The sequence below is a fragment of the Neovison vison genome, chromosome 8 (assembly GCF_020171115.1).
Source record: "Neovison vison isolate M4711 chromosome 8, ASM_NN_V1, whole genome shotgun sequence".
In the NCBI taxonomy this organism is placed as follows: domain Eukaryota; kingdom Metazoa; phylum Chordata; class Mammalia; order Carnivora; family Mustelidae; genus Neogale; species Neogale vison.
The window spans coordinates 6025242-6038168 of record NC_058098.1 but is presented as its reverse complement, the minus strand read 5'-3'; the positions used below and the strand labels follow the sequence as shown (position 1 = coordinate 6038168).

The window sequence follows — 12927 nt, the reverse complement described above, 5'->3', positions numbered from 1 at the left end:
GGATCTATAGTTTCAGGACTCCCGCTCACAAGATCAAGATACTTCGTGTGTTTCCAAAACAGACTTTTTTTTTTTCTTTCTTTCTTTTAAAAATCACATTTTGGGACACCTGGGTGGCTCAGCCGTATAAGCCTCTGCCTTCAGCTCAGGTCATGGTCCCAGAGTCCTGGGATCCAGCCCCTCGTCAGGCTCCCTGTTCAGCCGGAAGTCGGCTTCTACCCTCTCCTCACTACTCCTGCTCTCTCTTGCTATCTCTGTTGATACTGTGTCTCAAATAAATAAAATCTTTTAAAAAATAAAATCACATTAATATTTTGAACTGGTATAAAGGCCAGGAATATTACATGGACTTGACATCAGCATGTCATTAACTGTACCACATAACACCCTGGCTTTCAAACAGTGAATAATAAGTCAGGGTCAGAACTTAAAACTTCTGTGTTATTTTTTTAAAGATATGTGATTTCTAAAATAAACTTTTTGTATATAATGATAATTTAAAGCTAGTTCTTTTTGGTTTTTTTGGACCTTACTTTGAATGTTTCCATATTTAAACATGTATTCTCATATAGCAATTATGACTTTGGTACTTTTCATACTTTCTTTAGTATTTTGTTCTAGAAGTCAGATTTTTTTTTTCAGCGTTCCAAAATTCATTGTTTTTGCACCACACCCAGTGCTCCATGCAATCTGTGCCCTCCATAATACCCACCATCAGGTTCACCCAACCCCCCAGCGCCTCCCCTCCAAAACCCTTGGTTTGATTCTCAGAGTCCACAGTCTCATGGTTTGTCTCCCCCTCCAATTTCCCCCAGCTCACTTCTCTCCATCTTCCCATGTTCTCCGTGTTATTCCTTGTGCTCCACAAGTAAGTGAGACCATATGGTAATTGACCGTCTCTGCTTAGAAGTCAGATTTCTATAGCCAAACCTTTAGCTATGTGCCTTACCTAAGACTAAATATAATTCCATATCTTTTGATGACTCAGAGAAACCAACCTTGCGCCTTAGACTTCAGTTGAGCCGAGGAAGGTGATGTTGTGGGGTGTGGGAGGTGTCCCAGCAACAGATTTGGGGTGGGGGGGAGACTTCTGTTTCTGAAAATATGGTGAACCGGATACTCTCAGAACCCTTTCAGCACACACCTGTACAGAATTTATTTTTATTTTTCATCTCTAAATAGCTGAGCTAGCAAGAAGTTCTCAGGGAATTTTTGAGAGGCAAAAGCAACCAGAAAGCTCAAATCTAGATAATCAGGAGCTATGGGGTGGCCATTTGCACTGAGGACATTTGTCAAGCCCCTGAAGCCGAATGATTCCTGAGCTGTGACCTCACATGGTGGGAGCTTTGGTCCAGACTTGGTAGGAAAGCCTAGAACCCAGAAGGAGCCCCATTCCCTGAAAGGGTGAACTTTACAAAAACTCAGCCTCCTGGGAAGAGGAAAGCTGCGTGACTAGGTGCTGGCTCCGGTTTGTGGGGCGGGTGTTCTCTGGCAGTCCCATCTCACTTAAGGTGGGAACAAACAACTCCACTACCTTTGTGGCTGGAGACAAGCAACCCAAGAGTCTAAAGCCAACACCAATGAAGGAAGAACACAACTTTCCCCCAGGCTCCAGTGCTCCCAGATCCAGCTCTGAGAATCAAGAGGTCATAATCAAGTATGTAAGGAGACTGCCCCCATGAGGAGAAGCAGTAGAAACTAGACCCAAGAGTCAGACTTGAAGACTTGGAATTAATCAGATGCATGGTACGTGAGTACATGGACTATGAAGAGATGAAATGGGACCAAGGACCAAGAGACTTTAAAAAGTGATCAAGAGGATCTGGACAACAAAAACCTTCTAGAAAATAATCAACTTTTTTTTTTTAAAGATCTTTTAAATTTATTTGTTGGAGAGAGGAAGAAGCAGACTCCCTGCTGAGCAGACTCCCCACTCAACATGGGACTCTATCCCAGGACTCTGAGACCATGACGTGAGCCGAAGGCAGACATTAACCCATGGAGCTATACCCAGGCACCCCAATAGTTGACGTTTCTATAACTTTCATTCCTCGGGCTTTTGGCCTTTTTCTGGAGCTTTTCTACTTCACCTTCTGACTCCCTTGGTGGGTGTTCTAATCCAGTGAACCTCTTTCTCACTCACTGTTCAGCTGGCCGCTCACCTGACAGTAACCCCTTCCCTGTGGCCCCATGTGGTGCCCCGGGTTTTTCTTGTGTTCCTGCTAACACTCAGCCCCTCTCCTCCAGCTTTTGGCCCCCTTGATGCCTTCAGCGTTTCTTTTGCACCCTGTTTCTCAAGTCGTGCTTTCTTTTCCCCCTCCACCATGACATCAAAATTCAAACTATTAAACAAAGTCATCACTGACCATTAAAATCCCAGTCCTCCCTGTTTTATCTGTGCATTGGAGAATTTAGGTGAATTTGTTGACGATTTGTGAAATTCTGCTTTCCCCAAAAGAGCTGTATTTGAGTTACCTTCTTGAGGTTAAAAGCCACCAGATTACTAGATGCTTTGAAAGCCGTGCAGTCTAGGGACACCTGGGTGGCTCAGTGGTTTAAGCTTCTGCCTTCAGCTCAGGTCATGAGCTCAGGGTCCTGGGATCGAGCCCCTCTCCACTCGGCGGGGAGCCTGCTTCCCCCTCTCTCTCTGCCTGCTTGTGACCTCTCTCTCTCTCTCTCTCTCTCTCTCTGTCAAATAAATAAATAATCTTTTCTTTTCTTTTTTTTTTTTTTTTTTAAGCCATACAGTCTGAAGTTTCCTGCTAAGCCTTTAATGCTTTGGACATTCTTCACCTGGTGTCCAGCTGCACTTTAAAAACTCGGGCACTGAGTGCCCAGCGTCCGAAAACTACCCCTCAAGGAGCATGCTAGCCAGAAGTGCATGTGAAAACAGTATAAAGCATACCCAAAACACAGTCCCGTCTACAAAAGCAGTCAACCTTCCTGCGCATTTATTAGGAGCTCTAGAAGTGAAGTGGTCAGATGCCCCAGGCTTTGAAGACAAAATTCATCCAAAATACCGTTCTCAGTAGCATTTGTCGAGAGAAGCGGGAAAATTCTCTCCTTAGCGTCTCGGAGTCGGTTCCCTTGAACTGCAGCTGTTTCAGCCTTCAGTCAGCGGAGTGATAGGAAAGTCACCCAACTTCCTGGAATAGCAAACTCTTGGAATATTTGTGCACAGGAGGACACTTTCGCCTAAAGGAGTAAATACGAATGGATTGCAGCAAAATGTCTAAGGGCTTTCATTCAGTAAAATGACGGGGCCAGATAGGAGACTGAGAAGCCAAGCCCCTCATTCACAAAATTCAAAACTAGGAGTCTGTGTAAGCGTGAGTCTGTTTCCTTTTGGGACCAAATCTGTGGCTTTTGTGACTTCATTCTGTTTCTTAATTTAGGTTGTTTCTCCTAAATAAGTAGATAAGACGTGCAAATTACAGCATTCTAACCTGTATTAGGAACTCAAGGGTCAGCCCTTCAGTTGTGGGAAGGATCACTGTTGGGAGTTTGCGGAGATGGCGGGAACCGTCCCGACTGGACCTTGTGCGAAGTCTAGCTTTCTTCTGAGAGGCTTGGGTCTGGATTCTGCCTCAGTCCCATCACCGTGTGACCTTGAGCAAGTTTGTCCATCCTTTTTACTTCTTTTCAAATATATGTGAAGGTGCATGATACAGTTTAAAAACAACCACAACAACAACAATGGTTGCCGGGAGCTGGAGTCCATCAGAGGGATGAGGAGTGACTGTACGGGTTTCTTTCCAAGGCGATCACATTTTCTCCAATTAGATAGTGCTGATGGTTGCGCAACCCTGCATATACCAAAAAACAAAGAAAAAAAACACTGAATTGTGCTCTTTAAAAGGATGAATTTTGCGGTATGTGAATTCTATCTTAATAAAGCTGTTGTTTGTGTAATTCGATGTCAAGAGTACAATAGAATGAATTTCCGTGTAGCCGTCACTCACTCCCCAGCCAGCTACTCAGTCATCTTCTACCTATACCTCTAGCCACTTTCCCCTCTGCTGAATTATTCTGAAGCAAATCTCGGATCTTTATCTGTCAGTATTCCAGTATGTGTGCCTGAGAGATAAGGACTTTTCAAAACAAAATCAGGACATGATGGACACAGAAGCCTCAAATTAAGGTTAATGGATTCCAACCCTGGAAGCCTGAACCTCAACCTGAGCCCAGCAGTGCCTGCATCTTCCTCATCTGAGAGGAAGCATCCACGCCCACCAACACAGACATGCAGTTTAGGGCCAGAAGAAAGGAGCAAAGAGGCACACCCCGGCAAAATGTCCAGATTCCCATTCAACAACATGGACGTCACCTGCCTTTTTGTCCAGGCTTTTGCCTGCCAAGCATTGCCCGCTGTACGCCTGGCAGGAGTACCGCTCGCATGATTCGCCCTATCTGTAAAGACCAACGGGATAAAATCCGTGGGCTAGTCCAGACTGTCACTCAAAACCTCAGCCCTTATGACTCATTGCTCTTCCATCCGACCCGCTTCGATGCCTTCAATGGAACTTGCTGATCCCATCTCTTTTTTTGCATATTCATGGCGTTGCAGCTGGGCGTGATTTCTGCCTCTCTACCCATCTGCCCCCGCCTCTCCTATCACACCTTCCTCGCGACACCTTCCCTCAATTACTCCCCATTCTCCCACCTCTGTCGCCCTCCCTGTGAATCTCCACTTTGAACTTGCTGCTAAGCCGGCTCGTGTCCTCATCCTGCCGGGTCGTCGTCCCCTCCCTGTTGATCTGCTCCCATCTGTGACACGTCTGTCACTTGGCCCCAGGGGTTAACTTCCAACAATGATAACAATTTAAAATATGAATTGTCTCAGCCAGAAATCAGCCGGCTATTTCCAGTAAATCCTTCCTGGTGCTCAGACATGGGAGCGCTGACGACACAGGGGTGGGTACTCAGCAGACCAGACAGTGAGGGCCATAACGGCAGGAAGGTAGCAACGGGAGAGACAAACTGTTGGAGGTGTCACCTGAGCCAGGCTCAGAAGAATGGGTACCAGTTCATGGTGCTGTGACTGTGGCCAGCAAGTCGTCTCCCCTCTATGTCCTCTCTGAACATTTACTCTGAATTCAGGGAAAGTAAAAGTACTTAGCAGGTAATGCTGAACTGCACTGAGCCCGTGCTGTGGTTTCAAGTTCAGATGATGGGTGGGTGAGATTTAAGAGACAATTTAAGAGATAAGAGAAAAGTGCTCAGCAGAGAGCCCTGGTAAAGAGTCAGCGCTCGGAAAATGTTCGTCGTGAAGTTTTGTGAGCCGAGACCAGGAGGTGGGCCTGGGTGGGCTGGTGAGCAAGGAGCAGTATGTATCAGAGGAGAGATGAGTCGGGACGGGGTCCTTGAGGGCATCCCCCTTGACTTGTTTTCTCCCAGCTGTTTGTGGGGCAAGTTTAGGAAGCAGGAAGGAAGAGAGGCTGACCACGATCGCAAATTTGGCCTAGCAGCCTCTAATCAGAAAAATGAACTTGCTCTGTCTGGTGGAAGTTGTTCATAGTGTTTGTGGGGACAAGAATGCAAAGCGCTCATACGCTGAGCTTTCAAAGTAGGAACTTCACCCTATAAAGCAGAAGAGCGTTTTTTTTTTTTCATCTTTTGTGGTTTCACATAGCTTAAGTGTGACAATCCCTACTTCTAGACCAAGTGAGAGGCCAGGCATTGAGGAGTGAGTGTGGCCTGGATTTCTGTCCCCTCTCCATCATCCCTTTTATTTTACTCTTATCGTGCTTTCCAGAAAGTCTGCCTGCTGGGAGAATCGTTTTGACAGTTTCCCGTGTTGTCAGATAGCTCCACAGAATTCAGTTTCTGAGAACAGGCCAGAGGCATGCAGTGACATTGCATAATCCTCTTCTGAAGCCAGAGATAGCAGCCGGAGAGCTCACGGGAGCTGTTTCACACCAAGATGAAAGGAGCAGGCATCATGGATGGTATGCCCAAGGTGAGTGACGGGGACTGCTTGGAGGGGCAGGGGGTGGGACACCCTGTTATGGCTAAGGACAGTGACCGATTTGCACTCCAAGTTTCTAATGAAGTAGAAAGGTGAATAGTAGTGAGTGTGAGTTTGAGATAGTACTAATAGTAGTACATGGGAGTTTGAGATGGACAAGTTTAACTAAGTTTAACAAGTCTAAGTGTGGAAAAGATATGTGTTCTAAAGCCTCTGCCAGTTTGATTCAGAGACGGATGAAATGACTTCCTAGCAGAAGCCAGGTTATGGGTTTGATGATACAACCCACCCATCCCTTGGCGACCATTCACCTTCTAACAAACTTCTTGAGCAAGACGTGAGTCTCAGCCTCCACCCACGCTGGCCTCCCCTCTCTCTGGGCCCTGCAGACAGTTAGTGTCTCTCCCAGGTGTCCTGGTTGATCCCGTGCTCCTTCCCCAGAGCGGAGTCTACATCTGGCTTCAGCCCCTGGTGGGCTGGGTCCACAGGGAACATTCTGCGCACTAATTCCCGAGAACTTTTGTACTGATACGTATGAGTGGGGCTCAAGTCTGTGTCATGAATCAAAAAAGATTCACTATTTAGAAAGTTGTGTTGGCTGCTTTAAAGGAAAAACAGCTGGGACACAAGGAAAATGAAGCTCAAGGATGATCTTGCTGCACCTTTTTAAAATGTAAAGTAGAACAGGAAAAAGTGAAATAGTTACTAAAGGGGAAGCTTGTTTATATGAATTACGAATATGTTACTTAGTATTAAAATAATAACAATGGATGCCACCAGTGAAATTAACCGCTGAGTAACCTCTGACGACCTCACTCATATGGATTGTGTGTAAATATTTAAGGAAACTTGGAATTTTATACCCAACTATTTTCTTTGAAAAATTTTTAAATCATTAGAAAACTGGGGGTGTGGGGAATATTTCAGTAAATCCCTGCATAGCCTTTACCTAGATTCACTGATTCCTGGCACTTTGCTACATTTGTCTGCCTCTCCTTGTGTGTATTTACAGAGGTGTGTGCACACTTTGTTGTTACTGTTACACCATTTGAAAACCGATTATGGGCATAATGACATTTCACCCCTAAAGGACGTTTCACATCAATATGTATCTCTTAAAAACAAGAACATTCTTCTGTACAACTCCAATCTGATCACAGGCAAGAAAATTTAACGTTGAATTAATAATGTCCTTCTAACACTAAGTCCATACCAGCAGCAGTAGGGCAAGAACCCACATCTTCAACTCCTAGTCCAGAGGCAACCTCGGCTCTGGGACGCCTACAAAGCATATCAATGCACGTATGATATAATATACTTATTTAAAGGCTTTCTACAAGTACGAGCACTAATGGAACAACTGTTGAGCTGATCTCACCTTTTACAATGAGCAATACCTATTAGAGTTCCATTTATTTTAGCACAGTTGATCTCCTTTGTTAATTAATTGCTTTTTATTAGAGGGACACCATGCAGTCAGGGGTCATACCATGTAAGTGGTTCTCAGCTTTCAGCGCATTTGGCTTTGAAGCACCATCAGGTTCTTCGGGGGCATCCCGGAATGCCTCTCATACCCTGAAGGTGGCCTGCGGACAGTCGGGGGTGATCGTGACTGCCTATCATGCTGTCCCCTGGTTCTGCTGCTTGTCACCCAACTGTTCTGTGTCAGTAGAGTCTCCGCCTTTGTGACCAGCAGCCTTCGTGTAGTTGTCTGACTTTGATTAGGTTTTCCCTAGTTCTCACATAAAACCAAAAGAAAAATGGAAAGTAAAAAAGATGATATTAGTGTCAGGAAACTTGGAGAGTGGTACATTCGCAACAGAGGTAGTAGCTCGTCACGGGTGGCAAAGTGCTGCATCTAGCATGTCATTCGTTGGCTTACTGGACAGTAGCTGGTTGCCTCCATGTTCAACTCCATTCAAGAAATGCTGGAAAGTTAGGTCTAAAAGGGTGAATAAGTGATTTTACTACATGCAAAGCCTTGTTTGGGATTTCGGGTAGTTTTACAAGTGCCTTATTTATGAAAACAGAGTTTGCGTGTACTTAAGTGACGGGGTCCCGTGTGTTACAAATTGTATTCACTTCTGAGTGAGTGCGTGTGCCCGTGCACACCATTAGAGCTCATGTTGAAACTGGCATCTTTGGGCACAGACGTCTTTGTCTCGCTGGAATTGAAGGAGAGTCAGATAAGCATGGTATTTGTTTTCCTTCGCTTTCTGAGAATTTCTGAAATTTGATTCTGTTTTATACCTACTTTCTCTACAACCTGCACTTTCTCTCTTCTGTCAATATGACTGTAGGCTCACTTGGTTTTCTGAAAGGAATTTTCAGACAAGTGTCTTTCCCCTGTTTCTGAAGGGTGGTTGTCCAGAGAACTGATCAAAATAATACTTACATTTCACGCAGGTTTAAGTGTTCTTAGATGTCCTTAACATTTCAGGTTCCACCTCAAGTAAAGAGCAAATATCCTTTAGCCCTCTTCCATCCCAATTCTGGGTGGAGCGGTCCTCCAGCCCCTCAGGGAGGGGCTCTGCAAAGATCGCCGACGTTCCCAGGGCTTGTCTAGGCACGGGCAGGCCCAACAGCTAGGCGGTGCATCTGTCGCTTACCCAGACTGAGCGCGCCTCGGTGCCTCCGTGCAAGAGCACTGGGGGTGTCACTTGCGGGCAGGGAGAATTGTGGGCTCTCCTTGTGCCTTTAGGACCTCTGAGGTGGGAAGCAAGATGTTTTAACTCAGTCTTTGTTGAGGAATGGCAGCGGGAATGTGTGCAGAGAACTTACAACGGCCACAAGGTCAGCCTGACCCGCCAAATCCCCCACCTCACTGCCTCCCCTTCCCCCGCCTTGAGACGCTCCATCTGGGGGCTTCCCTGCAAGCATCTTCCACACTCGCTCACTCATTAGCTTAACCCCTCTCTGGACCTCCCCACCCAAGGCACCTCCCCAGCCACACCCTCCCTGGTCATTCTCAGCTTTCTCCTCCTCTTCATTTATCAACGTCTGAAATCATCTTTCCCAATTGTTTCTCCCTTTATTCATCATCTGTCATCCCCTCTGGAATCAGCTCCACAAGGGACAGACCTGGGCTTTCTTTATTCTTTTTTTATTTTATTTTATTTTATTTTTTTCAGTGTTCCAAGATTCATTGTTTATGCACCACACCCAGTGCTCTAGGCAATATGTGCCCTCCTTAATGCCTATCACCGAGCTCACCTAAACCCCCTTCCTGCTCTCCTCCAAAACCCTCAGTTTGTTTCTCAGAGTCCATAGTCTCTCATGGTTCATCTCCCCCTCCAATTTCCCCCAATTCACTTCTCTTCTCCATCTCCCTATGTCTTTAGTGTCATTCCTTATGTTCCACAAGTAAGTGAAACCATATGAAAATTGACTCTCTCTGCATGACTTATTTCACTCAGCATAATCTCCTCCAGTCCCGTCCATGTTGATACCAAAGTTGGGGATTCATCCTTTCTGATGGAGGCATAATACTCCATAGTGTATATGGACTACATCTTCCTTATCCATTCGTCCGTTGAAGGGCATCTTGGTTCTTTCCACAGTTTGGTGACTGTGGCCATTACTGCTATGAACATTGGGGTACAGATGGCCCTACTTTTCACGACATCTGGATCTTTGGGATAAATATCCAGTAGTGCAATTGCAGGGTCATAGGGAAGCTCTATTTTTAATTTCTTGAGGAATCTCCACACTGTTTTCCAAAGTGGCTGCACCAACTTGCATTCCCACCAACAGTGTAAGAGGGTTCCCCTTTCTCCACATCCTCTCCAACAGATGTTGTTTACTGTCTTGTTGATTTGGGCCATTCTAACTGGTGTAAGGTGGTATCTCAATGTGGTTTTGATTTGAATCTCCCTGATGGCTAATGATGATGAACATATTTTCATGTGTCTGATAGTCATTTGTATGTCTTCTGGGCTTTCTTACTCAGGGCTGGGTCTCCAATGCCTACAGCAGTACCTCCCCATAGGTGCCCAATAAACACTTTGAGTATGTGTGTGAATAAGTGGGAGGTCACAGAGAGTGCAGATGGAACACTTGCGACATAGCCCTGCCCTGCCACAAGGTCAGAGACAGTAGTTCCTAGTTGTCAGACACCTGGGAACTGAGGCCACCACGACTCTAAGCTCCCTAACCGCTACCTGGCCCCAGCCTGACCCACTCAGCCCAGACTTTCGAGAACTGGCCCCCTTCTCACTCCCCCCCCCATGGTCAGATGTTGCCTTAGATCTGAGCCTTTGCAGCTGAAGTCAAGGTCACAAGGACCTGCAGTCTCCCCGTGACCTTGTCCAGCAGTTCCATCCCTTTACCTGCCTCACAAGGCAAAACATCCCAGATATGACAGCCAGCTAGAGAACACAATTCACTGTCCACCGTTTAGGCATCTACCCAGCAATGGGATCCAATGTAGTTATTGGATCCTGCGGTTTGGATGATCAACACAGAGCTGATGTCCTAGTAGGGCCAGAAAGTCAGTAGATGAGTAACTGGACACAGTGATTTCAGCGTTGAGAACTGCCCTGAAGAAAATAAAACAAGGTGATCTGATAGAGGTGATGGATAGAGAGGGCCTCCCCGGAGACCTGCATGATGGCAGAAGCATTCCAGGCAGAGGAGACAGCAAAGGCAAAGGCCCTACAGCAGGAAGAGATTCAGCCTGTTGGAGGATCCGTAAAAAGGCCGACGTTGTTGGGGCAGAGGGACAAGGAGAGAGAGTGGGCAGAAACGAGACTGCAGGGAGAAGCAGGGTCCTGTTCACGTGGGACCTTGTTGGTCCTGTAAGATCTTTGAGGTGCATTCTAAGTGCGAAGGAAGCCACTGGCCTATTTAAAGAAGGAGATGACATGATCTGATGTCTTATGGTCTTATGTTTCTAAGACATCACTCAGGCTGCTATGCAACAAATGGATGTTGGCCAAGAAGAGCAGAAGCGAGGAATGAGTCAGGAGACAAGGGCGGGTGGTCTCTCCTTCGCCATTTTGCAGGCCACCATGCTGTTCTCAGTGGACACGAACAAAAATCCCTTCCCTGTCCTTTGAAAAAAACTTTTGAATCTGAAACTGTCAGGGAAATGAACAGAAAGAAAACCAAAGAAAGATGTAAACAGTTTTTATTGAACGACACATGCTGCACATCCTTTTAAACTGATGTTTGTTTTCTACCAACCTTATTTCCAGGCAATATACCTTTCATTCATTCAACAAATTAATGGGTGCCTGCCCTGTGCCGTGCACTGTTCTAAACACCATCCCTTTCCCAATATAATAAACTGTCATTTTAGTGAATAGAATACCCGTCATATTGTATGATCACTCCTGTTTCATAACTTTTGTTCCCGTAACAGTTTATTTGCTAGAGAGCTCACTATTAAAAAAAAAAAACAAACCAAAACCAAAACTCAACAGAACACCCTCACGACCCCCAAAGTTACCAGACTATTCAAAGAAAAGTAGTCTGCATGATCATCGAATGGGGAAGCAGCCCTAAAAACAGAACATGGTCATTTTGGAACTAGGATGACTAAGGGAGGAAATGACAAGTGCCTGGAGGGGAAATAACTTCAAAGGACGGAGGTGGGAGGCGGGGAGAAGTGATATTTGGATACACCAACATGAGTTGCAAAAAGGGGAAATAAATATTTTAGGAACCGTGTCCAACTGTATTGCTCATAAGTCATTTGTGGGCTGGAGTGGAAGAGGACGCTTGGGTCCACACCATGGGAACGGAGGTAATGGCAAGAAGGCCGTGTGTCCCGCACCTGGGACAGCATCCGGGCTTCTGGGCAGAGGCTTGCAGTGTCTGCAGACTCCTCTAGGAAAAACACGGAAACCACTGAAAAGTTATCCACGGGCACGTCTGGGCTACCCATGTGACCACTCACTCCAGAGAGAATGTCTCCGTGAGCTTAGAAGTTACTGGATAGACAGTATTGTTCTTTTTCCTGAAAGTTGTTTCTCCGTAGAACCAAAAGCAGCTTTTGCTCTGCATCTGTTACAGGCAATCTGTCATCCGGGGAGAAGAAAACAGAAGAAATGAGACAAGAAAGCAGTAGGGTCTTTCTCCCTTGGCAATGTTTGCCCTCCAGTTAACAGAAAGTAAAAAGGGCTTTGGGGGATGTTCACTTCAGGTTCAGAATGTAAACTTGCCCCGAGGTTGAAAGGGCCAAAGAGTTGATGATAGACAGCGAGTACTTCCAGCTGGTTCTTTCCTGCATGGATGTTGCCCAAAGTGAGGAGATTAATGAATATCGTGAGGTCAGCGTGGCCAGTTACACACACCCGTCTCTCACTGTCCGTGTGGTCTCCCAAGTAAGACCTGCGACGGGTGTATCCATAACTCATTACTGACAACAAAGTGGATAAGTCCAAGCACTGGGATAAATTCACATCCTCAGAGGGGAGACCACGAGCTTAAATAACAGGGTGGCTCCTTGCTTTCCTGACACACCTAAAAATGACCCTGGGGCATAGAGAGTTCAGTGAACAGGCATGAACCTTCCCTTATCTTTCTGTGATCTGTTAAACTGGCTTGGGCCAGCTTTGAATTCTTCCTGATCAATCAGATGGAAAAAAATCACACCCTGAAGGGCCCTTGACTGCTAGCCTCCAAGACGATCTTAGATGCGGGACACGGATACAACATATTTCTAACGTCTGTTATGTATTCTCATATGCATTAAAAAAAAGAATACTAGCTCATCAAACAATTTTACAGGCAAGGTTGCTTAGGGAGAGTTGTTTGTAATTGGTCTCTTTTAACATTTTACTCTAAGTAAAACAATGTACCAATGACGATGACACATGCCTATGACGGGAAGCAGTTAATAGACACACGGAGTTGACAAGTGCCATCCTAGACAAAGTGTCCTCCTCATCGGACACGGCATGATGGCACAGAACACCTTCTTGTAGCCCCCTGACTTTCCTCTTCTTTTTCCTTCA

At 45.8% G+C, this 12927-nt stretch overlaps 1 protein-coding gene across 2 annotated transcripts in view; it reads left to right on the top strand.

Annotated features, from left to right (window-relative positions):
• Window positions 1-5671: 5671 nt before the first annotated feature.
• Window positions 5672-12927, top strand: part of CASS4 (Cas scaffold protein family member 4) — a 34342-nt gene continuing 27086 nt past the window's right edge. For both annotated transcript variants that reach the window (XM_044262788.1, XM_044262786.1), the window contains exon 1: window positions 5672-5959. In XM_044262788.1, the coding sequence (XP_044118723.1) occupies window positions 5924-5959 (36 nt within the window). In that variant the 5' untranslated portion in view covers window positions 5672-5923. The remainder of the gene's footprint in view (window positions 5960-12927) is intronic.